The sequence below is a fragment of the Pholis gunnellus genome, assembly GCF_910591455.1.
Source record: "Pholis gunnellus genome assembly, chromosome: 19".
Taxonomy (NCBI): Eukaryota; Metazoa; Chordata; class Actinopteri; order Perciformes; family Pholidae; genus Pholis; species Pholis gunnellus.
The window spans coordinates 1,018,840-1,046,063 of NC_136546.1; the positions used below are offsets into that span (position 1 = coordinate 1,018,840).

At 43.8% G+C, this 27,224-nt stretch overlaps 1 protein-coding gene across 1 annotated transcript in view; it reads left to right on the forward strand.

Annotated features, from left to right (window-relative positions):
* Positions 1-27,224, forward strand: part of nrxn3b (neurexin 3b) — a gene marked incomplete at both ends in the record, with an annotated part of 276,695 nt that overhangs the window by 96,496 nt on the left and 152,975 nt on the right. Inside the window, 9 exons of the mRNA XM_079179868.1 lie at positions 8,317-8,520; positions 10,132-10,158; positions 11,691-11,810; positions 12,288-12,400; positions 12,570-12,838; positions 13,779-13,969; positions 14,966-15,139; positions 16,004-16,030; positions 18,035-18,154. Coding sequence (XP_079035994.1) covers positions 8,317-8,520; positions 10,132-10,158; positions 11,691-11,810; positions 12,288-12,400; positions 12,570-12,838; positions 13,779-13,969; positions 14,966-15,139; positions 16,004-16,030; positions 18,035-18,154 — 1,245 coding nt within the window. The remainder of the gene's footprint in view (positions 1-8,316; positions 8,521-10,131; positions 10,159-11,690; positions 11,811-12,287; positions 12,401-12,569; positions 12,839-13,778; positions 13,970-14,965; positions 15,140-16,003; positions 16,031-18,034; positions 18,155-27,224) is intronic.

Consider the following 27,224-nt stretch of genomic DNA (forward strand, 5'->3'; position numbering starts at 1 on the left):
GGACAAGCTGTAGAGTTTGTTCATGTGAGCACCAGACGAGGTTAAGTAAACATTTGAGTTAGTTTTGTGCTTTTGGGACATATACATATCAGCAGTGTGGCATACTTAAAGAGTGCTTTTAAACAAGAACGAGAGGAATTGAAGTCCCTCTGCTTCAGATCAATTCTTCGTGTTGTGGTGTGACTGATAATATTTCCTGTCTAATGTGAACACTGTTGAATTAGATCTTGTTTTCCTGTATTTAGAATGTATTGCTCTGCGTCTTATTAAAGTGGTTATCTCTCACAAGAGGTTGGGATTATTGGGCTGGAGTATGCCTTTAAAAGTTTAAGAAGTGTAGTCTGTTGGGATATTTTTGGTGGTTCTGATGTTCCTGTGTTGTAGCAGAGCTTAATGTGTGTGTGTGTGTGTGTGTGTGTGTGTGTGTGTGTGTGTGTGTCTCCTGAGAGAATCACGTGGTGAGGATTACTGTGGATAACGTCCACAGCCAAGAGCCTCTTCTGTGGAGTGCAGGCATTTCCTACAGCCTCAGTGTGTATACACATAGTTCACACGTTGTACACACACACGCGCTGTACACATACACACACACACACACACACACAAACTGTACACATTCACACACGCACAGAAAGGAGACGAAGGCACATATTCAGTGCCTGTAAGGTTCTTAATCGATGTCCTTATCCTTGCTGTCAGGTTGAGGATATGATTTTTGAACTTTAAAGATTGTTGACAGCATGCTAAGTGTGTGTGTGTGTGGGGGGGGGGGGGATGTGTTGACAGGCATACACATTAGAATACCACATCGACAGTCAAGGCCCTTGTTGGTTTGTTTATCAAAACAAAGACTTGTCACTGTTGGGGGAAAAAAAGATTAAATAATCTACACAGTTACAGCCAAGGCAAGTGAATAAGAAGGACGGAGAAAGAACAGATTTAGATAGTTTTAATAGGACTGTGTGTGTGTGTGTGTGTGTGTGTGTGTGTGTGTGCTGCAGAGCACACACACACACACACACACACACACACACACACACACACACACACACACACCCCTTCATACCTTGAATATTTGTGAAGCCTCTCACTTAATAGCTCTCCTCCTCCTCCATCTTCTGCTTCAATTGGACTGCTAATTATGTAAAGTGCAGGGCTCGCTAGAAAACACACATACATAGATCCACACATATGCACACACACAACACACAAACTGACAAGTAGCAGCTTAATTAGTATCTGAAATAACATCCTCATTGCTGCTGATCTCTCTCTTAAGAAATACCAAGTTACTGTGGGTGCAACTGCTGTGTGTGTGTGTGTGTGTGTGTGTGTGTGTGTGTGTGCGTGTGTTGTGCATACAAGTCCAAACACTCTCACACACACTGAGGTTACATGGTGTGCAATCACCTGCAGTATCTTGCGGAGGTCCGCTGTTTGCTTTAGATTGCGTATGAATGACTGTAATCACAGCAGCTGTCTTCACTTATGCAAAGCCTGTTGGTGTTTAATTCTCTGCAGATGTAGAGGGATGTTCAGCTGTTTGCTTTCACTTCTTTACAGCCCTGACACGTGAATCCTTTACATGGCAGCATAACGTGCTCTAAGTTACTGTGATACCTGAGTGAGACAAATGAACAGCTGGAACCTTGAAAGACATAATGCTTACTTAAAGAGACATTTCTGTTACATACAACCTGGGTCTTAGTTTCTTAGTTCTGGCCATCATTGCTATAGTGACATTGTCATAACCATAGTAATTTACGAGATTTGGGAATATTAAAAAAATCAGTCTGATGGGAAAAGAAACACAAGAGGTTTTAAACAAGCAGCAACCTCCGGTTCTGAGAAATGAAGCCAACTCGGAAGTGCCAAAAACTGCAGTTCTTCAACCGGCCACTTGATGCTGGCTCCACAAGTGAGTCATTCCCCGTAGACCTCCATGTTAAAATGGCCAGCTTTACAGCAGAAATACATATCTTTACATTTTTGGTCTCTATAGCTGTTACGTACAACTGTGCGGTGGACAAACAGTTTAACTTAAAGTTTGGGCAATTGAGGGCGTAACGTCTCAGGTGGTGGTGACGTCTCAGGCGGTGACGTCTCAGGTGGTGACGTCTCAGGTGGTGGTGACGTCTCAGGCGGTGGTGACGTCTCAGGCGGTGACGTCTCAGGTGGTGACGTCTCAGGCGGTGGTGACGTCTCAGGTGGTAAAGTCTCAGGTGGTGACGTCTCAGGCGGTGGTGACGTCTCAGGTGGTGACGTCTCAGGTGGTGGTGACGTCTCAGGCGGTGGTGACGTCTCAGGCGGTGGTGACGTCTCAGGCGGTGACGTCTCAGGTGGTGACGTCTCAGGCGGTGGTGACGTCTCAGGTGGTAAAGTCTCAGGTGGTAACGTCTCAGGCGGTGGTGACGTCTCAGGTGGTGACGTCTCAGGTGGTGACGTCTCAGGCGGTGGTGACGTCTCAGGCGGTGGTGACATCTCAGGTGGTAAAGTCTCAGGTGGTAACGTCTCAGGCGGTGGTGACGTCTCAGGTGGTGACGTCTCAGGCAGTGGTAACGTCTCAGGCGGTGGTGACGTCTCAGGTGGTAACGTCTCAGGCGGTGGTGACGTCTCAGGTGGTGACGTCTCAGGCGGTGGTGAGTCTCAGGTGGTGACGTCTCAGTCAGTGGTAACGTCTCAGGTGGTGACGTCTCAGGCGGTGGTGACGTCTCAGGTGGTAACGTCTCAGGCGGTGGTGACGTCTCAGGTGGTGACGTCTCAGTCAGTGGTAACGTCTCAGGCGGTGGTGACGTCTCAGGTGGTAACGTCTCAGGCGGTGGTGACGTCTCAGGTGGTGACGTCTCAGTCAGTGGTAACGTCTCAGGTGGTAACGTCTCAGGTGGTAACGTCTCAGGCGGTGGTAACGTCTCAGGTGGTAACGTCTCAGGTGGTAACGTCTCAGGCGGTGGTGACATCTCAGGTGGTGGTGACGTCTCAGGTGGTAACGTCTCAGTCAGTGGTAACGTCTCAGGCGGTGGTGACGTCTCAGGTGGTGACGTCTCAGTCAGTGGTAACGTCTCAGGCGGTGGTGACGTCTCAGGTGGTGACGTCTCAGGCGGTGGTGAGTCTCAGGTGGTGACGTCTCAGGCAGTGGTTACGTCTCAGGCGGTGGTGACGTCTCAGGTGGTAACGTCTCAGGTGGTGGTGACGTCTCAGGTGGTGACGTCTCAGGTGGTGACGTCTCAGGCGGTGGTGAGTCTCAGGCAGTGGTGACGTCTCAGGTGGTGACGTCTCAGGTGGTGACGTCTCAGGTGGTAACGTCTCAGGTGGTAACGTCTCAGGCGGTGGTGACGTCTCAGGTGGTGACGTCTCAGGTGGTGACGTCTCAGGTGGTAACGTCTCAGTCAGTGGTAACGTCTCAGGCGGTGGTGACGTCTCAGGTGGTGACGTCTCAGGCGGTGGTGACGTCTCAGGTGGTGACGTCTCAGTCAGTGGTAACGTCTCAGGCGGTGGTGACGTCTCAGGTGGTGACGTCTCAGGCGGTGGTGAGTCTCAGGTGGTGACGTCTCAGGCAGTGGTTACGTCTCAGGCGGTGGTGACGTCTCAGGTGGTAACGTCTCAGGTGGTGGTGACGTCTCAGGTGGTGACGTCTCAGGCGGTGGTGACAACTCAGGTGGTGACGTCTCAGGCGGTGGTGAGTCTCAGGCAGTGGTAACGTCTCAGGCGGTGGTGACGTCTCAGGTGGTGACGTCTCAGGTGGTGACGTCTCAGGTGGTAACGTCTCAGGTGGTAACGTCTCAGGCGGTGGTGACGTCTCAGGTGGTGACGTCTCAGGCTGTGACGTCTCAGGCTGTGACGTCTCAGGCGGCGGTGACGTCTCAGGTGGTGATGTCTCAGGTGGCGGTGACGTCTCAGGCGGTGGTGACGTCTCAGGTGGTGACGTCTCAGGTGGCGGTGACGTCTCAGGCGGCGGTGACGTCTCAGGCGGCGGTGACGTCTCAGGCGGCGGTGACGTCTCAGGCGGCGGTGACGTCTCAGGCGGCGGTGACGTCTCAGGTGGTAAAGTCTCAGGTGGTGACGTCTCAGGTCGCTAGCCGTCTCCTCTGCTGTGTCACCCCGGCCCGTCTCTTCACCAACGATGCACCTCTTTTATATTTTGTGCATTAGCTGTGAGTTAGGCTGTGTCGTCACTGCCAAGTTGGTGATGTACAAAGCCCCCTCTTGGAGCTTCACAACGGCTTGTTAGAAACCTATGGGTGACTTGACGGAGACTCTGTCCATATTTGATACAGTCTATGGTTTTAAACAGACTTCCAGGCTAGCCAGATTTATGGAAACAAGGGATTATTACCAACTGTTTGACTGAGCTCCCTTTCAGTTTAACCTCCTAATAAAGAGGTTACGGTCATTGGACAACCTGTTTTCTACTTGTTTACAACCTGTCTGATCATGTTTTTGTGCCTCGTCAGACTCCAGTGTTATATAAATGATGACAAAAATAAGATCAAAGAAGAAGATGCAAAGAAGTTGTAATACAATTGACATTTTCCTTTAAACCGGCACATTTTTGGGCAACACAACAAGCTGGCAACACAACGATCACATCTCATCGCTGTAATGAGTTGATTTAAGAGACCGGGCAACATTATCTTCATTCGGGGTTGCGTTTCTGTCCATTATCACTAATTTAGCTGTTGATGCTCCACCAGCTTGTCACAAACTTTGTCCGTCTGCCGTTTTGTGCAAATTCATCAACTCCTAGTAGAGTAAGTTCAGTCTGGATCAGACAAGTTGTTTATTACAAACCATGCACCTGCGTCACTTTGGATTTCTCTTGTAAGGTGCCCTCTGCACTGCAGAGCTGCTGGCAGGCCACCAGTGTAAACCTAGAAAGACACTTCAACAAAGAGTTGATAACCAACAATACTTCTTCACACTATCTCAGATCCTCAAGTAAAATGGTATATATATGTAAAATCAGTAATAACAAATGATCATCTTCAATGGTTAAAGACAAGCAGGATATTATGTCCAAATCTTTGAATACTTTATTTCTGCTTTTCTTTTTTGTGTTTTAATATTGTTTTGGAAAACTGAATTTGACCAGAAGAGGAAAGTGTGAGTTTGAATTTTAAGAGATATCCCCTTTCTTTCCTCTTGAACCATCCGTCACTGGTTCTAAATGAACTGTGTCGACATCCTCAAAATAAACTCAGCCTTTTCTCTGTTTCCTGCCACTCAAAACCATGCATTGGGAATAAAATCCACTGAACTGTAGTCAACCAAAGACTTCCTTTTCCTCTTCCAGACAACAAAAAGCCATTTGACAACAACACAGCCAATCCCGGCTGAGATTGATCGATGACATTCTGACACGATGGGGGACTACTTTTCCCCAAAAAGGATGCTGTACACGAAAACAGACCTTTAAAACTGAATGCCATTATGTTTCTGCTTGCTTAAAAGGCCACAGCACAGTATTGACTGTGGAGCAGTGGAGCATATTGGTTAACTGTCAGAATGTTTTTTCATGCATCCTCTTCAGACAGGTTGAGGGTATTATGTCACCATCATTAGCTAAAAAGTGCTTAAAGACAGATCAGCATATTGTGTTTGCATGGCCTTGGACAGTTTGATGGGTTGGTCCAGCACTTTGGTCCTGACTGAAATATCTAAACAATTATGAAGTTTTATACACATGTTAAGTAGGGCTGTGTATTGGCAAGCACCTCACAATATTGCGATACATGTGATAAGATATATAGCGATATATTGCGATATGATACGATACATATCGTCTAACATCTCAGGTCAGGGCTACTCTCTCTGCAGGAGGGAGCCATGTTTTGACCCGTTTCGACACCTCTTCGTAAATCCTGCCACTACACTGCTACATCCATCATGTGTCGGCAGGAATGAGTCGGGATCACATAGTATACTTACTCTAGACAGTATATGGCTGCTTGCTTGTGAGACGCCATGCTGGGATTTTGGCCGGATCATTTGTCACCTTTGACGGGCTGGGAGGTCACTGGCCGTAGCTGGAAGGCAATAGGCAGCAACATCTAGCGTTACATTATGACACAGTCAATGCATGCATAAAAAGGAAATACATATAGCAGTTTGTATTGTTTTTCATGTAGTTTGATCTGTTCTGTGGATATTTGTAATCTTTCATCGTTAGTGGCCATTTCATTCCAGAATGAATCTGTTGTGGACATTACAATTTAAAAGAGTTGTATACAGTAATGTACTTGAGAGCCAGTAGGATTTTTTTGTTATTTAAGACACTTTCCATCCCAATGTCAAATTCTCACAGCTCCAAACATCTGAACCAATTTTCAGAAATAGTTTTACTGAGAGCTCTGTGCCACGTCTGATTCTCCAGAGCGGACATCACAGTTTGTTTTCTAGGGTTCTGTCCACGTCCGTCCTTGTCTGTTTGTGTTTTGTGAGCTGCAGATTGACTTTCAACATGTTTTTTTTCCCCTTGTAGTAAGAGCCTTGGACCTGACTCACGAATCAATACATGCCCCCGTCAGTTAGGGGATCCATCTGTGGACAGGCTGGTGGTGTGCAAGCATGTGTGGATGTTTGACCGTATTTATTTTTTGTGAGAGAGAGGGAGACACAAAGAGGGAGAGAGCCAGTGCAGTTTGAAAATGAGTAGAACAATGGTGAGCCAAGGTTTCATTATCCTCCAGGCTACACAGTCAACAGCTTGTTCATAGAATGGATTTTACAACGGCCCTAAAAGCAACTCAGACCAATGTGGGATGTATTTTACAGCAGTACACTGCTTGGCAAGACGGAATAGTTCAGTGATCTCGCGCTGCTTCTATATGAATTTTGCAACATATCACATGGATTTTGACATTTTACTGAAGGAAAATCCAATAATGCATTACTGTTTGCATGGGAAAGCCTTTTTCTACACAAATCAACTTGAAAATGACACTTTATTCAGTAGACCCTGTGTAGGAAGAAAAAAGAAAAGCCCAAGGTTCGTGACATGTGGCATTGCACCGTTTACAGGTACAACCTGTCCCTGGTGGGATGCTCACAGCCTCAGCATCTCCCTAGACGCAGCCAAATGGTGGTGCATTTCTGAGGCCACAGGGCTATTTTTTCTTTTAAAAGCTGAAGTGTCAAAACAGGTATGTCATGGTTGGGTACCCTTTTTAATCTGTGTCTCTCTCCCCGAGAGGCTTCCAGTCCTGCTGACAGGCTTCCTCTTCCTTCGCCACCCTCGCTCTGGCTCTCTCCTCCTTTACCAACTAGTTGGGGCGACCTTGGCTCAGTGATATAGCGGGTCGTCCTTCAATCAGAGGTTCGGCGGTTCAATCCCCATGCCATCGGTGTGTGAATGGATATGAATGGTTATATAGTCCTGATGGATGGTAGCACCTTACATGGTAGCCCTGTCATCAGTGTGTGAATGGGTGAATGATGACATGTAGTGTTAAAGAGCTTTGAGTGGTCGGAAGACTAGAAAAAAGAAATACAACTACAGTCCATTTAGCATTTAGCAGAAGAAGGGAACGAAATAGTCCGGCCTAACAACCACCATGATCCATTTGTTCTTATTGTCTCTACACGACAGGTTGTGTTGTTCAGTGTGTGGGCGACTGTGGCTGCGTGGAGAGCAGGGCCGTCTTTCAATCAGAGGGTTGGTGGTTCAAAACCCTGGCTCCGGCCCCCCTGGTTGCATGTCGATGTGTCCTTGAGCAAGACACTTAACCCCGAAAGTTGCTCCCGTAGCTGTGCCTACGGTGTGATAGCATCTGAATTGTAAGTCGCTTTGGATAAAAGCGTCTGCTAAATAACTGTAATGTAATGTAATGTGTGTCAGCATGTGAGGACAATGTCTTTGTGTTAAAGTAGAGTTGCACATGTTCCATTTTTATTTTACATTTCCAGAAAAAGATTTCATGATTAGAGAAATTGACGTCTATGAAGGGAGTCTGCAGGGAGAGGAGGAAGTAGCATGATGATTACATTTTCTGCACACGCGACTGTCACTTTGTGGATGATGAATACAGCTGCTACTGGGCATGTGCCACATGTATGTGTGTGTTACCCATTGATTAAATATTTAAGGGACATGCATCATGCATGTGTCTGTGTATATTGGCTTTCATACCACACGCTCTCTTGTATCTTCTCGGAAGCGTCGGTAGCATACATAAAGCTGTCAGAAGGAGGTGAAGCATATGTAATATATTGCCACACTTTGTCCTGTTATGATGGTATCTGTGTGTCAATTTCCCATCATCGTTGTTGGTACCACATACTTTAAAGCTCACTGCATGTAATCTTGTCTTTTCTTCACAGAGGCATCGATCCTGTCGTATGATGGCAGCATGTACATGAAAGTGGTGATCCCAAATGTCATGCACACAGAGGCCGAGGACGTCTCCCTGCGCTTCATGTCCCAGCGGGCGTTCGGCCTGCTCATGGCCGCCACGTCCCGCGAGTCAGCGGATACGCTGAGGCTGGAGCTGGACAGCGGCAGAGTCAAACTGACGGTCAACCTAGGTATCGTATAAAGCTCCCCGTCAGATCAAGAGGAGGCCTTACTGTGTTGTGTTTCCTACTTTTTTTTGGTACCTTTTATTTTTGGTCCCGACATGATATCAGACCTAACACACACTAAACCAGTCTTTGTAGTTTGTCTTTGTAGCTGCATGTATTGTTCTTGACTTGCCTGGACTGTAAGTTTTTCTGCCTTGATGCTTAGATGTCTTTGTAGATTTTGATATCCATCATTCTAACACGTATCAAAGTTATCCATGCTCCGCAGCACATCTTTTGAACGGATCATAGATCACTTTAATCACTCTCATTATTGTGTACAGATAGATTTTTTCCAAAGGCATTTTCCTTTTGAAATTGCTGTAATAGATGTCTCTGTACTCAAACATGCATTAATTCAGATAGCAACATCTTAGCTAATATTCTGCCATCTATGCAGGTAAGCTTTAATACATTTTAGTGCTGCACTGATAGTATGAATTATTATCATGTGGGTCTGTTTCCTGTGGTCTTTTTTATTCATTTATTTTTTCTCATGATATCAGGATCATGTCTCTCTCCGTCCATTAGTAACCCTTGGTTTAGCTGGCATTTCCCATGCCTTGTTCAAAGATGGCACTCACCCCTTCAAAGGCCCCGAGCCTGCGGCCCGTCTGGCAAACAGCCCGATGCCACAGCACCCAGCGCGCCTGCAGATGGTGGCACGAGTGGTACACTTAAGTAGAGTGCAGGCCTTCATACCAGTGAGCCTAGAAAAGATAGTGTGTGTGTTCATACAAATGTAACTCATTCATTATGTTATCGGTTACCACAGCTGCCAGAAACATGGAAGACCTGTAGTCCATATTTCATGTTTTTAATGTGGGCTGTGGTCTTTTTCCAAACAACTCTAAATTTGATTTAAGATTCTAACAAAACCAATTTAATTCTCAGAACAATTATTTGAATAAGTTACACAGGAGACCTCTGTACGGTGTTGGTGCTGCGTGGCTCGATGCTGTTTGTTCCCACTTTTCTGTTGCGGTTGACGGCACATGACCAGCCTGGTCACATGGATTTCAACCTACACACGCCAAACGCAGGTTCAACACTTTCCAATAGATAGAGATTTAGTAAGTAGTAAGTAAGTCAGTTTTTATGACAAATCATATTAAATTGCTCAATTTTACACTCTCAAGTAAAATATTTTGGCTTTAGTTGCTAGGTTGCAAAATCGATGTGGCCATTGAATTGTGAGCGACCATTTTGAAATTCAACATGTAGCCAAAATGACGCTCATGTGATTCTACGTATTAGCATACCTGTAAAGATGTGAAAGTTCCAAATTCAACCAAAGAAATGGACACAGTTTAATCAGTACTGTGACACTGACCAGAATTGGTGCAATGTTATTGGCTTCAGCATTTGAAGTATTAAAAAGATTTGGATTGGGATTAAATTGGATTTCCATTATCAGTATAGAGATATTGACAATCAGTAGCCAACCACGCTAAAATGGCCGCTGGGGTCATGTGACCGTCCCCGGAAGGTGGCTTTTCTTGCTCTTGGATGTCTGCAGCTGTAACCTTGAAGGATGCGATTTCATCTGTCACTTATTCTCCCCTCCCCATCTAGACTGTGTCAGGATAAACTGTAACACCAGTAAGTCAACATTCTTCTTCTGCAGCCTTCTTCCTACAGTACGATCAATGTTTGATGACAGCCTGTGTGCCAGATGTAAGGGCAGAGATGTGTGAATGCAGGGGACTGATAAGAGGATTTCTCAGATAAGAGTGGGGGGAAGTAATAGCCAGAGATTAAAGTTATGCAAATGTTACTTAATGTACTCTATATGTTTTAAATGGCCCACTTTCCAAATTGATTCAGGCAACCAGTTCTTAATCTTTCCCAGTATGCCCATAGCTACTTGCTGAACATTTACACTCAGACTCTGTGGGCTATGTTGTTTTCCCAATTACACTGTAAAATATTCCTGCGTGCCTCACTCGCTCTGTTTTCTTGCCTCCTTATTTGAACTCGGTCAGCGGTATATAGGCCTACAATGGGAAACATAGATGATGTTAGCAGACATGCTGTTACTCACAGCCTTGTAGAGACAGAGAGAGGGAAACAAAGACTTGAAGGGGTTCAGGTGTGTGTGTGTGTGAGTGAACAGATTGTAGACATGTGTTCATATTGTTTTTTATTGTCATTAATTCATAATAATACAAATACTGTAAATTCATATATTTAAAATCAGTCATGAACAACAATTTTCAGTACATTTTACATTGAACCATGTTAGGTTGCGTTGAGTCAGACCTAACATAATAAACTACTGACCACAGCATTACACAGGGTTGTAATGACTGGATACAAGCCACAATGTGCCAACAGCAAGTGTTCTTAGAATAATTTCATATTTAGAATTTTTGATTGAAGGTCACGAGGAGGAGACTTTCCTAAATGTGAGACTTTTATTAGAATAGATCACCCTCTTCATGTACACGCAGTAGGCTAGCATTCCTGTACATCAGGACTGGCCCAACAACTTCAGTCACTACATTAAAAAACCTAAAGCTGGTCTACAAATGACTTGAAGTGACTGCTGAACACTGCTATCTGGATTTAAACCCCGTTCAATATTACTCAGCAGATTCAGGACTGTGAGCTCAGTGGGGCTGCGTTGCCCTCTAGTGGTGACATAACACCTTACACTATCTCAACAGGACTGTTGTAATGACACGATGAAACTGCAGTTCATTTGTCTACTTTCTGTAATTAAACTGCTGAAACTGTGTTTTTAAGCCAGAGTATAACTCAGAGTTTTTCCAAAACTAAAAACCAGAGCAATACAAGCAATGGAGTGAGACAGTTATATTCTGTTATGTGTCAACTCTTAGTCACAGCCTTCGCGGCCTTGTATGAATAACAGCACACGTTTTCTTTTATCTTGCTGTCAGTTGTGATGTGTTGTATTGTTTTCCTCTGTTGTCAAATCAAAACCAAATGTTTGTTTGGAAAGTAAAGCTGCTATCTCTAAATGATAAAGATCTCAATCTGACTACACATGTCCAAATTGAAAAGACTTTTCCTGGATAACATTTCCAGTGCGTTGCATTAGTAGTGAGAACAGAGATTTGGTTTGTGCTTGTGCTTCCCCCGTCCCTTGACTAACTAACCCTCCTCTTCAGGCAAGGGCCCTGAAGTTCTTTATGCCGGACAAAAGCTCAACGACAATGAGTGGCACTCAGTACGAGTGGTCCGCCGCGGTAAACACTTCAAACTCACGGTGGATGACGACATGGCTGAAGGTACTACTCTTGTGTTCACTATTTTACTATAAACATAATATGCATGGTCATATCTTCTTTTTCTTGTTTTGAGGTATGGGTGAAGACATCTGGGATTATATTCTGTCAGTGGCACCATTTTAGGATTCAGACAGAAAAACTTCTGAGGAAAGAAAATCAAAGATAGATAAATAGATAGTTTATTAAGCCCGCAAGGGGACACTTTTTAGATTTAAAGATTACTTGTGCCTTGTGTTTGATAATTGATGATATAGTAATACTGACCTAATTCATTGCTGTGGGATTTCACCATTTGTTTAAAAATGTGTTTTCTTTATATGTTAGTTTTTGCTTTTACTTGACCTTCTCAGCATTGGTGGGGTATTGCTTCAGCATGACACACAGTGAAACTGGGCTGTAGGTGGTAGTATCTCTCCTCCTCTTCCTCCCCTTCATCCCTCTGCTTCTTCTCCTCTCTCTTCCCTCCCTCCATCTCAGGTCAGATGGCGGGCGACCACACCCGTCTAGAGTTCAACAACGTGGAGACGGGCATCTTGACCGAGAGGCGCTTTGTCTCGTCTGCTCCCTCCTCCTTTATAGGGCATCTTCAGGTAGGACGCAATACAGACAGATGCAACAGATGCATCCTTTTAACAAACATTAGTCACAGATAAACTCGTGTCCCAAAGAGGAGGGTTTTTCATCATTATTATTCATCATCTTGGTCAAAGGTGTGGAATTGAAGTGTGCTTCAATATGTCTCGACTCCTCTGCCCATAGAGCCTGAAGTTCAACGGGATGCAGTACATCGACATGTGCAAGAACGGGGACATCGACTTCTGCGAATTAAACGCCCGCTTTGGCATGCGCTTCATCATAGCCGACCCCGTGACCTTCAAGACCAAGGGCAGCTACCTGGGCTTGGCCACTCTGCAGGCCTATACCACAATGCACCTCTTCTTTCAGTTCAAAACCACCTCGCCTGACGGTTTCATCATCTTCAACAGCGGAGACGGAAACGACTTCATCGCTGTAGAGCTGGTGAAAGGGTGAGTGGGGCAGTGACGATGCAGACATTTGGTCATTATTAAAATAGCAGCACTGGTGTGTGTGTGTGTAGTATGTTTTCTTAAGGCCTTATGAGGTAATCAGTGGTGACCCATCTATATCTGTGTCAGACAGTGTCGCAGTGAAGATTGCTTCATTATCAGTGTACCTCCCGTTAGTGTCAGAGCAGCGTGATTGTGACAGCTCTTCCATTCAGGGAAATCCGTCTGGGAAGATAAATGGAAAATGGACTTGCTTTCTTTAGCGCCTTTCTCTTCTGCCGGTCATTCAAAGCTCTTTACACGAATGCTGCGTTCCAGACTGCTCTGAACTTCACTTTTAGTCAGAGTTTCTACTTGTAAACTCGGGTTGAATCCATCCACTCTGACTGGAGTGTCTGATGACACACAACAGTGGAAGCACATGTTGTAAATGTTAAACCATCAACTAAAGGTCAACATAGAACGTATATTTGACTGTAAGTGATTCAAATAATACATAGTATCATTTGGTAAAACACAGTTATTGTTGATGTTTGGGATCGTGCTCCAGGAACGCTTGGAGAGTGGAAGTTGGAAATTTCAACTGGGAAACTTCTGACCTCTGAGTAGTCTGGAACGCAGCATTACATTATAACATTCACCCATTTACACACATTCAAACACTGCCACCTGCTCATCAGGATCTGACTAATGCACATTCATGCACATCCACACACTGATGACTTCAGGAACAATTTGAAGTTCAGTATCTTGATCAAGGACATTTTGACATGCAGATTGGAGGATCCGAGGCTTCAAACTGCCAATATAGCGATAAGTGGACGACCCGCTCTAACTCCTGATCCACAACCATAGTATAGAAGGAGACTTACTGCAACCACACACTCATCTACACTAACAAACCCTGATGTGTTGATCTGCTGTGCTCCTCCTCTGCTAGGTTTATCCACTATGTGTTCGACCTGGGGAACGGGCCCAGTCTGTTGAAGGGGAACAGTGACAACCCACTGAACGATAACCAGTGGCACAACGTGGTCATCACAAGAGACGCCGCCAACACACACACGCTGAAGGTGGACACAAAGTCAGTCACCCAGAATGTCAACGGAGCCAAGAACCTGGACCTCAAAGGTAGCTCATCCAGGCTTTTGGAGAAATCAAATCTTCATAATGAGGGTCAAAGATTGTTTTACAACCCCCGACAGCATCCACAGCAGAATACCCACATGTGACGGGGACTTGAGCCAGACCCGAGTCATACATCTGATGCCTTTGAGTTGACAGAATCAAAAAAAGACTTACAGCTCGACTTTGACTTCGGCACTGGAGGCTCACTCACCCTTTGGCTTGGAATCCCCAAACTCTAAGATTAGGAAATATGTTACAGAAAATCAACTCCTGAGAGGATATACTATATATACTATAAATCACAGACACTTTGTGAGTCTAAACTAAACAAACATATGTGTTGATCAGTGATGTCTAGAGGTGCTGGTTGCCATATTTTGTTACCTTTGGACGGAGACAGACTAGCTGTTTCCCCTGGTTTCCAGTCTTTGTGCTAAGCTAAGCTAACCGGCTGCTGGCTGTAGCTTCATAATTACCGTACAGACATGATGAGTGGTATCAATGTTCTCCTCTAACTCTAGAAAATAAATGAGCCTATTTTGAACAAGTCATTTGCAAAGCATGCTATTAGTGTACATTTACTATGCTAACTATTATAGCAATATATTTAGTGAAGGGAGGTGACATGTTTACTTCAGACTTGAACTAAACTTGAACTCAGGAGTTGGGACTACAGAGCTAAAACTTCTGATTTACAAAATGACAAAATGTCCCACCACTGAACCCTGAGACTTTATGAAACACTCCTCTGCTCCTCAGATATTGTTGATTTCAGCCGCACGTTAAGAGATTCAAGATTCATTGTACAAGTCGAGTATCAGGCCTGAGAAACACAACCTCAATCTATAAATGTGTCAATAATATTAAATATTATTTGTATCGTAAGAAAGAGAAGATCATTGAAAATAAGGAAATAGTTTTATTTATTTTACTAATGTAATAGACATTAGTAACCTGAATGTTTCAACTGACAAACATACTTATGTCGTCTCCCCTCAGGTGATCTGTTTGTCGGAGGTCTGGGACCCAACATGTACCAGAACCTCCCTAAGCTGGTGGTTTCTCGGGAGGGCTTCCAAGGCTGCTTGGCCTCAGTTGATCTCAACGGCCGCCTGCCAGATCTCATCAACGACGCCCTTTTCCGCAGCGGGCAGATTGAGCGAGGCTGTGAAGGTACAGATGGCCTGTAGCGTATAAGAATCATGACCTGCTCCAAGAGATGTATTAGTCTAATTAGAAGGCTCTTCAGTAGCCCTTAAAGCCACTCGCTGGCATTGTTCATCCAATTCATTTTCTTTTTTCCTTCGCCAGGCATTTCTCACATCACAGGAGAACACTTTGTCTTTTAGTTTCTTGCTTGATGATTTTTATGTTGCATATGTTATCTATTTTAAGATCAGTACTGAAATCTGAATAACAAATGAAGAAACATCCTGTTTACCCAGATTATGAAAGATAAAAAACAAGCCAAACGTCTGGGTTTTTTTTTTAACTGTAGCTAAAATGATGCTACTTTCACTCAAACACTCACCGCCTGTCTTTGTTCCTTCTCCAGAACCAAACAAGTCTGACCTAAGGAAGAGTCGTTTTTTGCAATTACAGAATACAAAAAAAGCTGCTGATGATGTATTTGTACATAGAGACAATATTTAATTTACCGTCTTTATTGTTGTCATTTTAATGACCAATCAGTAAGCTAGAGGTGGTTTCCATCTCTATTAGTGTTTCTATATTATCACTTTTTCCATGGCCTGTGCATATGACCTGTAGAGGGTAGCAGAGGACTAAGATAGTGCTGCTCAGTGGCCTTAGTGAGGAGAGAAAACAACATCTCAACAAATCCTGTTTAATAAAAGAAATAGCACATATAGGTTCCTCACTAACAAATCAACAAGGCCCCCCAATGTTGCACTCTGCACAAAGTGACACATTCTGTACTTTTACCAACACTAACGATGCTGGTCCCTCACTAACCTTTACTCTTGTTTTCCGCTCTGCTCTGTTCTGTTCTGTTATTTTCTTTCTGCGCTAACAAAGTTGGTTTCACCAAAGCCGACCTGCAAGGTAGAGGGTTAAACTCAGCCTCTCTGAGGCCTGCTCGCCTGAAAGTCTGCTGTGTGCAATGCATTGTGGGTGTCGCCATGGCAGTAATGTTCCCTTGGTGCCGCAGAGGTGATTTGCTCTCTGGAAAGAAAAACTGAATATGAAGATAAAAAGACAGAGAGAGACTAGTGGCAGACAAAAGAACGGATTAAGCAACCAGGGGGAAAAATATATATATATATAATTATTGTGTGGATATTACTATTTCATACTGCAGCACTGTAGCAGTGTGAATGTGTGTAACTTATGTTAGACTGCAGCACAACAGTAATATAACTGCATGTTTTCTTCCCTGCTAACCACGGCTGAGTGTATGTATATTTGATAAAGTTGCAAAGAATTTGAGTTGATATTATATTTAAAGAGAGCAAACAGATCAGGTCAGATGGGTGATGTTCATCCAGTATGAGCATAAAGCAGAGTGCTTTGTTCTGCTATGAAAATACCAGTTGTGACACATTACAGGCCGGCAAACACAGCAGAAAGAGGCTGTCACTGCACATCCAAACACCGTCGGTGTGCCGCTCATGTCCGTCTCTCTCTTTAAAAATAAAAATGAAATAACATGTCGCTGCTTTTACCCAGCTAAGAGTGTTTTTCAGAGAGCGAGTGACCTCCTGCTGCAACGCTCAAATGCAGCGAAATCCTCCATTGCTCAAGCAAAGGAGCACCGCCGTGCACACGCACAACATGAGATTCCCGCTGAAATCCATGTATGCACACAGTGTGGAGGATGCCTGGCTGACTACCATCACCGTGCATTACACAGTAAATGCACTTTCAGCCGGCAAACTTGCTCTGTCCTCCACTTCAAATGTCTCTTCACATTGTCTTGCACAAGACAATTGACACCGTTTACTTGCATTTGTCTGCCATTTATTTGGACTGTTTATTTGATTTTACTTGATTTGCTTTTGTTTGTTTCCAACGTGGTTATCGGAGGGGTTTCTGTCGAGGCCCCCCCCCCCCTGTGTCTGTCTTGACTCCGACGGGGAATTGTTTATCTTGTTATCTATGCTGTGCGCTTGTCCTTATCTGCATTCCCTCTCAGTAATAGTATTCAAAGGTAAGAGCTATGTGTGGTGTAGACGAATAGCAAACACACATCCAGTTTGACTTTGAATACCCTCCTCAACTCCTGTCTGACTGAAGTGCATACACAAGGATATGCACTACGTGTTCTCAAGTGCTCTATTTGTTTCTCCTCTTCTCGTCATGAACTCCGTCTGTCTAGTGTTCACCGTGTATTCTCACAGTGAAAGAGATATTTGGATAGAAAATTGCCAGGGTCACTTTAATGCATTTCTTTTAAATAGGTATTTTTTTTATCCATGAGTCATTTGTTAAAAGTTTATTTGTATGTCATGTCTTGCTTGTTCACAGAGGGAATGCAACGTTCGAAGTTTTACTCTGATAAAACTTTTTTAATTAGTTGTTGGAATGATAAAAATTGCATGCTTGTCCACCTGCACACACTCTGCAAAAAGAAGGACACGAAGGGATGTTGACAGTGTCATCACATCAGCCCAGCTGTGGTACAAGTCGTCTGCTGAAGCATGTCTCAAATGCAGATTAGACCTAAACTAGCATAGCATCCTGTACAGCAGTTTTTACAGCAATTACCTCAGAGAAAAAGGGGATGCTTTCACTGCTGGAGAAGCGTGCTGTTGATCCTGTGAAAAGCTGGCGCGTCTGCTTCGGCTTGCCACTGCGTTTGCCGCTTTACCCAGCATGAAACAGGATTCCCCAGACTGTTTTTTAAGTGTATTGTCCTCCAGGTCAGGCTTCCTGTGGTGGCACTGTTTGCTCCTTGTTCTTTCTTCGAGGCCCACATGCTGTATAGCTATCTCTCTAGAGTGCATTTCTTCTGCATGGGTCCTGCATTGTTAAGGCTCAGCAGTAGCTCTTATTGTTGCTTGATTGTGCTCCTGTGGTATCTCTGTCTCCCTCCCTCCCGTTTCACAGGCCCGAGCACGACCTGCCAGGAGGACTCGTGCGCCAACATGGGTGTGTGTATCCAGCAGTGGGAGAACTTCACTTGTGACTGCTCCATGACGTCTTACTCGGGAACTCACTGCAACGACCGTGAGTACTGCTTCAGATGTACCTGAACTTGACCTGCATGTGCAGTAAAGGAGCACTCCTCTGATTTGTACATGTATATGTGAGCTTTATCAAGTCTGAGAAAGTTACTTAAGTAACATCTATTACTCAAAAACATATATATACACAAAGTACTTCAAGGTACTACAAGTACTACCACAATTTCACCTATTTCTCACCAGGAGAAGGCGAGCAATGTTCTCCGTTATCGATCCCAGCCGCGATCTACGGCACTTTCACACACACACTTCATATCCAGGAGCACGAGCACAACAAACTGCATCGAACTATCGCCTCAAAATTATTCTACTTTAAACCGTTATGAAGTTAGTATTGATCTGCCACAGATATCAACTCAGCCCATCATCATAAACATTGAAACGCTCCGTACCTTTTAGATGTTTCCTGGATGAAAATCGAAGGAAAAAAAAGAATTAATCCGTGTGGCCATTTCGCAGCCGTCTCTCTCCTCTGCTGTGAAACAAACTGAGTCTCTGACGAGCTTCTATGACGAAGGAGTAATAATTTCAGTTTGGGCCAATGGGTTTGACCCATGGGGGCGGATCACAGTTTTCGATTATTTTATTGGCTTAACATTCTGTAAACAACTCAAAGAACAAATGACTACACTGCCCAGACTCTTCCGGGTTCAAATCTGTGGGAATTGCGCAAATCGGCCGATCATAGGCCGTGTTAGGTTGAAATACATCACATAAAACTGAAATTCTGACGAAAATGAGCCATATTTTACAAGTTTTCATTTGGCCCAGGCTCTCAAAATGATGCCAAACTTCTGTATTAGATAGATTGAACACTATTAGTGATAAAAGAAGTGAAATATATAGTTAGATAGTATTTAAAAGTACAATAAGACAGCAATATATGCTCCTTCCAAAATCAGAATTGACGTTGGCTGACCTCAGCTGACCTGTACACCGGCATTGATTTGTCAGGCATACTTCACTCTATCAAAGCCAAATTTTTTTTTAAAAGGACTGCTGACAAGTTGTGATATGATTTGGGAGAGTTTAGGCCTGCCTGTCCATCATTTAAAATCAATAAAAATGCTTTTTAGGCACAAAAAAAAAAAGGCGAACCTGAAAGTTTTCAATTTGAGCTGTGTGTAACATTCGTTTCATCATTTACCAGTAACATATACAATGATATGTACACATATTAACAAAGCTCACATTTGTTTGTGTTATTTTGCCATTTAAATTATTCAAATAGACCTTCCTTGTCGTTAGAGATTTACACTCTAGTTTGAGTATGACATTTTCGAGCAGAGGTCTCAAAATAGGCCTAGGGTTTAATTAAGTAATATTAGCTTCGACTTGGAGACCCGATCAGCATTTAGTCAGGGAGGGTCTTACAAAACTCAAGTTGCATGAGAAGTACAGGATCCAATTTCCAATCCAGCTTAACCACATTAGGAAGTGAAAGTCCGGATATCTCAGCTGTGCAGCACCAATTTGGTCTCTTTGGTCACTTTAACTGTATGGAAGTGCAATTCTAAAATGTAGGAGTGCTCCTTTAAACACATGTGCATTCAATCAACACCAGGCACAAACTGCCATATTTCACTTGTATTACATAACCATATCCTGCATATAGAAGTGCATACAAACACATTATTATGAAAACATGCACTGATTTCACATGCTACAAACACACATACACATAAAGTGGATGCACCTATGGAGCCGTGCCGTCCTCTCTGCCACAGTGAGTACCATATCCTTGACTCAAGGACTCCAGGCTGTTTCACTCATGTGCTCATTAAGCCCTTGTCAGATTCGCTGCATGAAAGTGGAGCTGAAAGCTTCATGTGATCTTTAAATGAAGCAGCTGAGAGATGCCATCAAAGGGTGTTTTTTTATTTTCTTTGCTGCAATGCAGGCAATTTGTCGTAACAAATGCTTGATGTCCCACGCGTTCACATTTTGGGCTTCGGAGTGAACGGCTGCGACTGATGATGTGTAAAATATCCACTTCTGTCTCAATCGCCTTTTCATAAACGCCCTTCAAATAGCTATCATAGAAGTGGAAGTGTGAGTTTGTGCGCGCGCGCGCGTGTGTGTGTGTGTGTGTGTGTAAATCTCTTATCCCCATGACGACAGGGGACTTCCCCTCAGTAATCACGGTTGGCGGTCTTTCATTTAGCGGTTAATAGTCGGGGCATACTGCTGCTGGGCCAGACTAATGAGGTGGTGGAGGCTGTTAGGAGAGCTGCTCTCTGTGAGTGCTGGCATCCCCTAATCATCCAGACCTTTCTGATGTGACACTGTGTTGGACTCCATACCTCTCAAATCCCAATTTCCTTTATTTTTTGCTCTTTATTTTTTTGTCTGTTCTTTGTTTCGTCTGACGCTATGGTGTCCACGCAGGGCCAATAATTGACTCCAATTCTCACCTCGTGATGTGAGCTGTGTGTTTATGGGTTAATTATCATTACTTCATCTCTTGGTGCTACCTGGGATTACATGGAGAGAGATTTCATTGATTTCGGATCGACACAGATATATTTCTTCTTAAAACATAAGAGATTGGGATAGTAACAATTTCCATCTCATGACAGTGCAGGTTTAAGTCTTAGTTCTCCTGTTGCTGGTTCTGGAGAGAGATGTTCACTAATATCGACTGGACTGTCCAAGCGTATAATAGCATCCTTATCTGAGCGCTGTTGCCCTAGATGGGATTTTTGTAGTTGATTTTCTCTCTCTTTTTCAAGCTATTTCTTTTCATTTCCTGTGCTAGAAGGAAAATAAATAATAAAGAGAAGCAAAAAGGATAACGAGGTAAAGAACGGCCAGTTTGTTTCACAGAAGTTCATATTTCAGAAAGTGCACATGACACCGTGCGCCCAAGATAAGGGGTCTAGTTTTCTGTTGCATTGAATCAATGTTCTGATGCTGACTCTGACGACAGAGGTTTCATGAGCTCAGCAGTGCAGTCACATACCACCAGGTGGCAGTAAATCCATAAGCAGAACCGCACACTGTCCCTCCGTGCTGTGAGAAAATGAGATGCAATCCTCCGTGCATGAAATCAGCGTTCCTGTTATTTTCCTCTGCTGCTTTGCCTCTTGTACTTCTCTCAGTCTCTTTATCTATCCTCCACTACAAACACACGGCCCATCCAATTTCTATAGTTATGGATCATAGAGAGAATATTGTGTATCCTAAACAATACAAAATCCTGAGTAGTACAATACAATCATATTGCCAACAGTTTAATTTTTGGATTGTAGCTGGATAGAAATGAAACCGGTGAGCACAGTCTCTGCCTTGTGTGTTTTGTATGACTGTGGGACTCTCTTTTATTCAGTGAGCACAGCGCTGAGAGAGAGTTTTTAATTAACAATGTGGGAGTGGAGCTTCTCCCTCTGTTTCTCTCAGCCTCTCCCTCTCTGATAGCTGGCAGCAAATATCAGTAATTGTCTGCTTGTCTGACTCCGTCTCTACCCATTGTCCAAATGAAGAAACTAGAACAAAGTAAAGTGAACATTTCTGCCAGTGAAGCCTCTCGTAGTTTCATCTGTGCGATTGTTAGCGCCCAGCCTGCGTGCCCTCTCTGCACTTCTCCATTGTAGCCATCAGGGCTCTAGGTGGCGGGGGAGAAGAAAAAACATCCTCAGCAGGCAAGAACTATCTACACTGCTTTCATTTATTCCTGTGTACCCCTGCAGCCTGCACTTTGTCTCTGCACACCTTTACTTATGAGAACAAGACACAAAGGGACTTTGCACCATTTCAAAGCCACTTGGACAATCTGGAGGTACATGTTGTGCTCAGCACTGCTTAAAAAAAGGGGGTTTGTGGGGATGAACTCTTTTTATAGCATTTTCATCCTGCTTGGTTCTGGCTCACTGCTTTTGTCGTGCTCATCTCCATCTCCCTGTCGTCTTGTATCCATCCCCCCTTTTTTCTCTCAGTCTTTTCTCCTCCTCTCCCTCTCCTCTTCCTCTGTTTTCTGAGCAGACCTCTCCCTGTCAGATTTTATGAATACCGCGTATTTTCAGTTTAAATCCAAGGACATGGGAGCTGTGGGCCAAGCAAGAAGAGCAGCGGACACTCCTCTTCCACATCCAGAGCAATTACTCAACTTACGTAATAGAATTATCTTTGCAAAGGTCGCTGCATTGTTCCACAGTCAGGAACATGGTAAACAAACAGAAAGAGAGAGTGGAGAGGGAGGCTGAAGACAGGCAACAGAACACTGTTCGCCAGTTGGATGCTGACATCAGTAATTGCTTAGATAGATTTAGTGATGAATTTCTCTGCCAGTGTATTGATCCCTACCAACCCTCTGGTACTGCTCAACCCAATGTCCTTAATTCACTTTCCAAGGCATGCTCAGAGGGCTGTAACCATATCTGGCTAACTGCTTACATAAATGACACAGCAGCGGCATTGCATTCTTCACTACATAAAAGAAAATAATCATGGCATTCGCCTCGTAGTCATTTCTTCTTCCGCTCGTTGGGGAGAGGAGCGAGGAGGGAAAAAAAAGGGTTGAGGAACAAGCTGTGTTTCCTCTGGTCCACAATGTTCTACTCAGTAGAAAATCAGCAATAATAACAACCTCTATTGACTGATGTGTGTGCTCAACAGCATTAAATCCAGAGGGGGAAATAAAAACATAGCCACACAATGGTGCTATCCACTTTGAAATGACGTCAATGATGAGTGAAGGTTTTAGAATAAACAAAAAAAAGAGAAACAAGACACAAAAACATGCACACGTTGCTGGTATCTATAGACCTCCTCATGAATACTGAAGGAGTTTTCATTGGAGCGTTGAATAATTGAACCTGCTGTGTCTGTAAATGGGATGAAGTAGCTCAAACTGGCCAACAGGTGTTGAGCAGGGGTTAGCTGGTTACGAGGCTCTCTCTGTGAACCATGGAGCCTGGCATAGCTTCAGCTATAGGCATGGATGTAGTGGTGGCAACGGAAGATCATAATGGATGTGAAATGTTTTCCTTTTCCTTCATTTTCTTCTCTCAGAGGCTCATAAAAGTTTCCATTCAGTGTGTGAAAGTACCTTTTGGCTAAATGTGACTTATACAGTAAGTGGAGCATTGAAATATGAGAACATTTGTCTATAAATACCACAGGTAGAAATGGGCCAAAATATTTCCACAGAGAATGAATTGTCCTCAGGGCACCAGCTATCCCAAATGCACACTTTGGAATGATTTCACTATCTTTTTTGTAGTAGTTGAGGCGAATATGTCGGCTGGAAATGATTGAGGCGTCACATGATCAGGTGGCTTTTTAGCAGCTACTTCCCAGCTGCCTGCAGTATCATCACTAAAGAACACGTTTTGGATGATGGAGCTTTGCTGAGGAAACTGCTCCTGTTATTGTGTAGCTGTGGCTGGAGGAAAAGGGTAATTGCCCAACATCAACGCAGTAGAATTGCCTGAAACACATACATACACAAGAGGGCACAAACGTAAAGTTGTCCCTCCGAGGTTTATAACATCTCTTCCTCCCCCCATCACTTTATCACTCCTCTTCCTTGTCTTATGATATCTGTATTAGAACTGGAGCTGCATGTCCAGCCCTTGGGGGTCTAACGAGCTGCCCCGCTATTGGCTGATCAGGCTAATGATGCTTGCCCAGCAGCGCATCATGTCACTGTGATAAGAGTGGATGTCGCTTGTGTCAATCGATGTGTCACCGCCGTGCTCAGAGCCGCGGTATAATTGGATATACGCAGTGCTGTGGAGCCTAAATGCCCCAGGGCCAGAAGAAAAGCGAATGTAAAACTGGGTAAAAAGATGGGGGAGAAGTGTGGGAGATTTTACTCCTCAATGAGTGGGTGTGTTGACGAAATGTGCAGTTCTCTATATTTTTGGCTAATTTATTTTTATTTTCATATATTTCTGAGCCATTGCTTTTAATGCAGACTTTTTTCTTGGTAGATTACTTAAAGCCACACTAACCCTTTAGTGTTTTGGTTTTCTGGTTAACAAGTCTGCTCTCATGAAGGGTGCTGAATTTGAAATGGATTATGATAGAGGGATTGCCTTTAGCTCTCAACATGGCGGTGGCTGAGCCGGTGGCTAGTAGCTAACAGTGCTAACGAAATGAACAGTTCAGACAACGGCAGCAGTGCTGACGGAGCTGACAGAGTTTACCTGAAAGAGAAGTGGCGTGTGTCAGGAAACCGTTATCAGCGGTAAGCATCGAATGAGTGCAGCACTTAACTCCCCATAAAAACTGAAATCGTCTCTTTACATTTCATTTTTGTAAAAGAATTTAACAAATAAAAGGCAGTGGGTTTATTGGGAAGCTCTAGGTGTAGGTAGGCACGTTCTTTCACTTTGGACATTGCCAGGCGTTTCCCCCTGCTTGCATTGTCTATGCTAAGCTAGGCTAAACACATCCCCCTTCATATGTACTTAACACACAGACAGCAGAATGACATCAAGCTTCACATCTCACAATTTTAGGAAAGCTAAAAAAGTTGAGCCATTCCTTTAACACAGACCGAGAACATAACGACTAACAACCTTATGTGGTACGTGTTACCCCGAGGAGAAGATGTGGAAGTTCTGCTGCTATGACAAACAAAATCATGCCTTCTTCTGCTGTCTCTGGAGCTCCTCTCACACTTTCTGCAAAATGCTTTGGTGAGCGAATGAGAGATATGTAGTATGGAGAGGGAGAAAATGATTGAGTTGAACACATTACAGACAGTTACGACGAGGGGCATCCATCTGTTTTGGAACCAGGCGGGTAACCTTGAGGCTGTCAGAGCGTTCCCAGCCCTGGCCCTCACAGGCTGAGAGCCCAGCCACAGACACATCCATCAACACATTTCAGGAGCAGCGGCAACACATACAAATCACCCGATCAATACCTTGAACACCTCGTCTGAACTTCAGGGTGTTTGGTCAGGAAAATGTCTTGAGTAAGAGCAGTTTGGACGCACGTTTTCTTCCGCATATTTGATATTTCTTTTTGCGCTGGTCTTTCAACCGTACATGTCTCTTTCATCATATTTCTTACCCCAGTGCTTTTGATCTGACACCCTAGGAAAGAAGGAGAAATGATCTTTTCTTTTAAACGTTTGTTATCACTGTGTGAAAGTAAATACACATTGTCAGGACAATAACTTGATGCTTTGGTTTTTGAAAGGCCACACAAATATAAGTAATTTGTCATTGGCAGACAGCGTCCTCTGCACTAAATTGCATCAGTGAGTACACATTACAATTTCGATGTGCATGGATCAAAGAGGAAAGGTGAGTTGCTCTTGGTTCGTCAGTCTGTTGTTCTTATGGCACTTGCCCTGTCTCCCTCCTTTCTCTCTCTTGTCTCCCAACAGTGAAGGCTGATAGGTAGCATCACCAGTAGGGAGCTAAACCACTCAAAGCAGACTACAAAGAATAAAACTCTCCTCTGTACAGCACTTACAGGGTGGTACTTCATCAGCAACAAGGGCCACTGGATCTACCAGCCCTGTTTGTATTCATCTCAAATCAGAATTTGATCTAACTGTGTCTCTGACTGCATTTCATCAAGTGCTAGACTTAGATAGACCTGATAATAGGCAATGCTGTATGTCTGATGCCCACTGACAGACACCCTTTAACACTTCTACCTTACAGGCAGGCTTTTGCAAGGGTCACACTGACCCTTTGCCAGAATCTAGTCTCACAATTAGAAGGTATAGCTCTACCCACAGGGCAGTCCTGTCATTCTCTATGTTCAGTTTTCATAGTGAGTTTACTCATCTGAACACTGTGGCATGAAGCAGTTCAGCCTTTTGAGCTAGAAAAGAAAATTGCACTGTTTAATAGTTTTCAGCCATTCATTTTTTACCATTAACGGGCTCTCAACAAAATAACACGGTGTTGCGTCTGAAGGGCACTCATAGGGAATATATGCTCCTGTGCAGGGGGCCAAGCCATCCACGGTGTCCATCAGATGAAACTGATGGCTTTCATCAGGTGAAGGCATTTCAAAGGCAATTACCTCTGACATTTTTATTTCCAAAGAGAACAAGCAGTCCACTCCCACTCGGTATACTGAGGCGCACCTTCCCATGCGTCAAACTCAAAACGGAAGAGGATGATTTTTGGGAACACCCGAGGTCATGCTGTCAGTGTCTTAAAAGTGTAGACTGAACGTCCATTCTGACCTTGGAAATGGTTACAAGGTTGTTGTCATGTTTTGGAGCTTACAAGCATTCGAGAAGTCTTTTAAGTGCTTGGAGAAACTCCACTAGCTCTATTTAAAATAGAAGCACAACATGTGCTTGTGAAAGTTGATATTTGATAGATTTAACAAAGTAGTATTCTAGTCAGCACATTTGTTTCATAGCATTTTAACAAATGGTCGACTCAAGGTTTTCGAGTAAAGCCTCAAACTGCTTTTTAATTATTGATGATTGCAATGTATCCCTTGAAAATGCACTTTACAAATCTTCACAGTTGGCCTGTGGCTCAGGAGCTACAGCGAGTGGTTCATTGATTGCTGGCAGTTCAACCCCTGGCTTATCTTGAACCCTCGGATGTTTAGGCCATTGTCTTTCATAGCAGCTCTACCACCATTGATGTGTAGGAATTGGTGAATGAGTGGTAAATTGTAAAGGCATATGTCGGCTAAGGAGGAAAAGTGCAGTTCATTTAGCATTTGTTCAGTGGTGGGCCGTCAGGGCCAGCAAAGCCTTCTCTGCTGGCCTAAAGAGAATCACAAAGTTATAGCTATTTTATAATTTCATAATTTTTCATAAATACACTACATGTATTCTAATTATTTTTCCCATTAGCTTATTTTCTCATTGCACAGCTACTGTGCTCCTTAGTTGCTCTGCTTCCAGTGCAGCTTGTTTTAAGTAGAGCTTTTATCCAATCAGATTTCACCTCTGTGTCTCTAGGTAAGAAGAGAGGCCCAGGCCTGCTAGGAGGCCTTTGCAGATTAAAGTATATGGGTTGATTGTCATAGTCTTCAACCAATCAGATTTTTAGTTTGACATGTTGGGCGTATTCTTTGACATGTCAGAGCTTCTCGGTGGCCTACAAGTACGTCAGCAT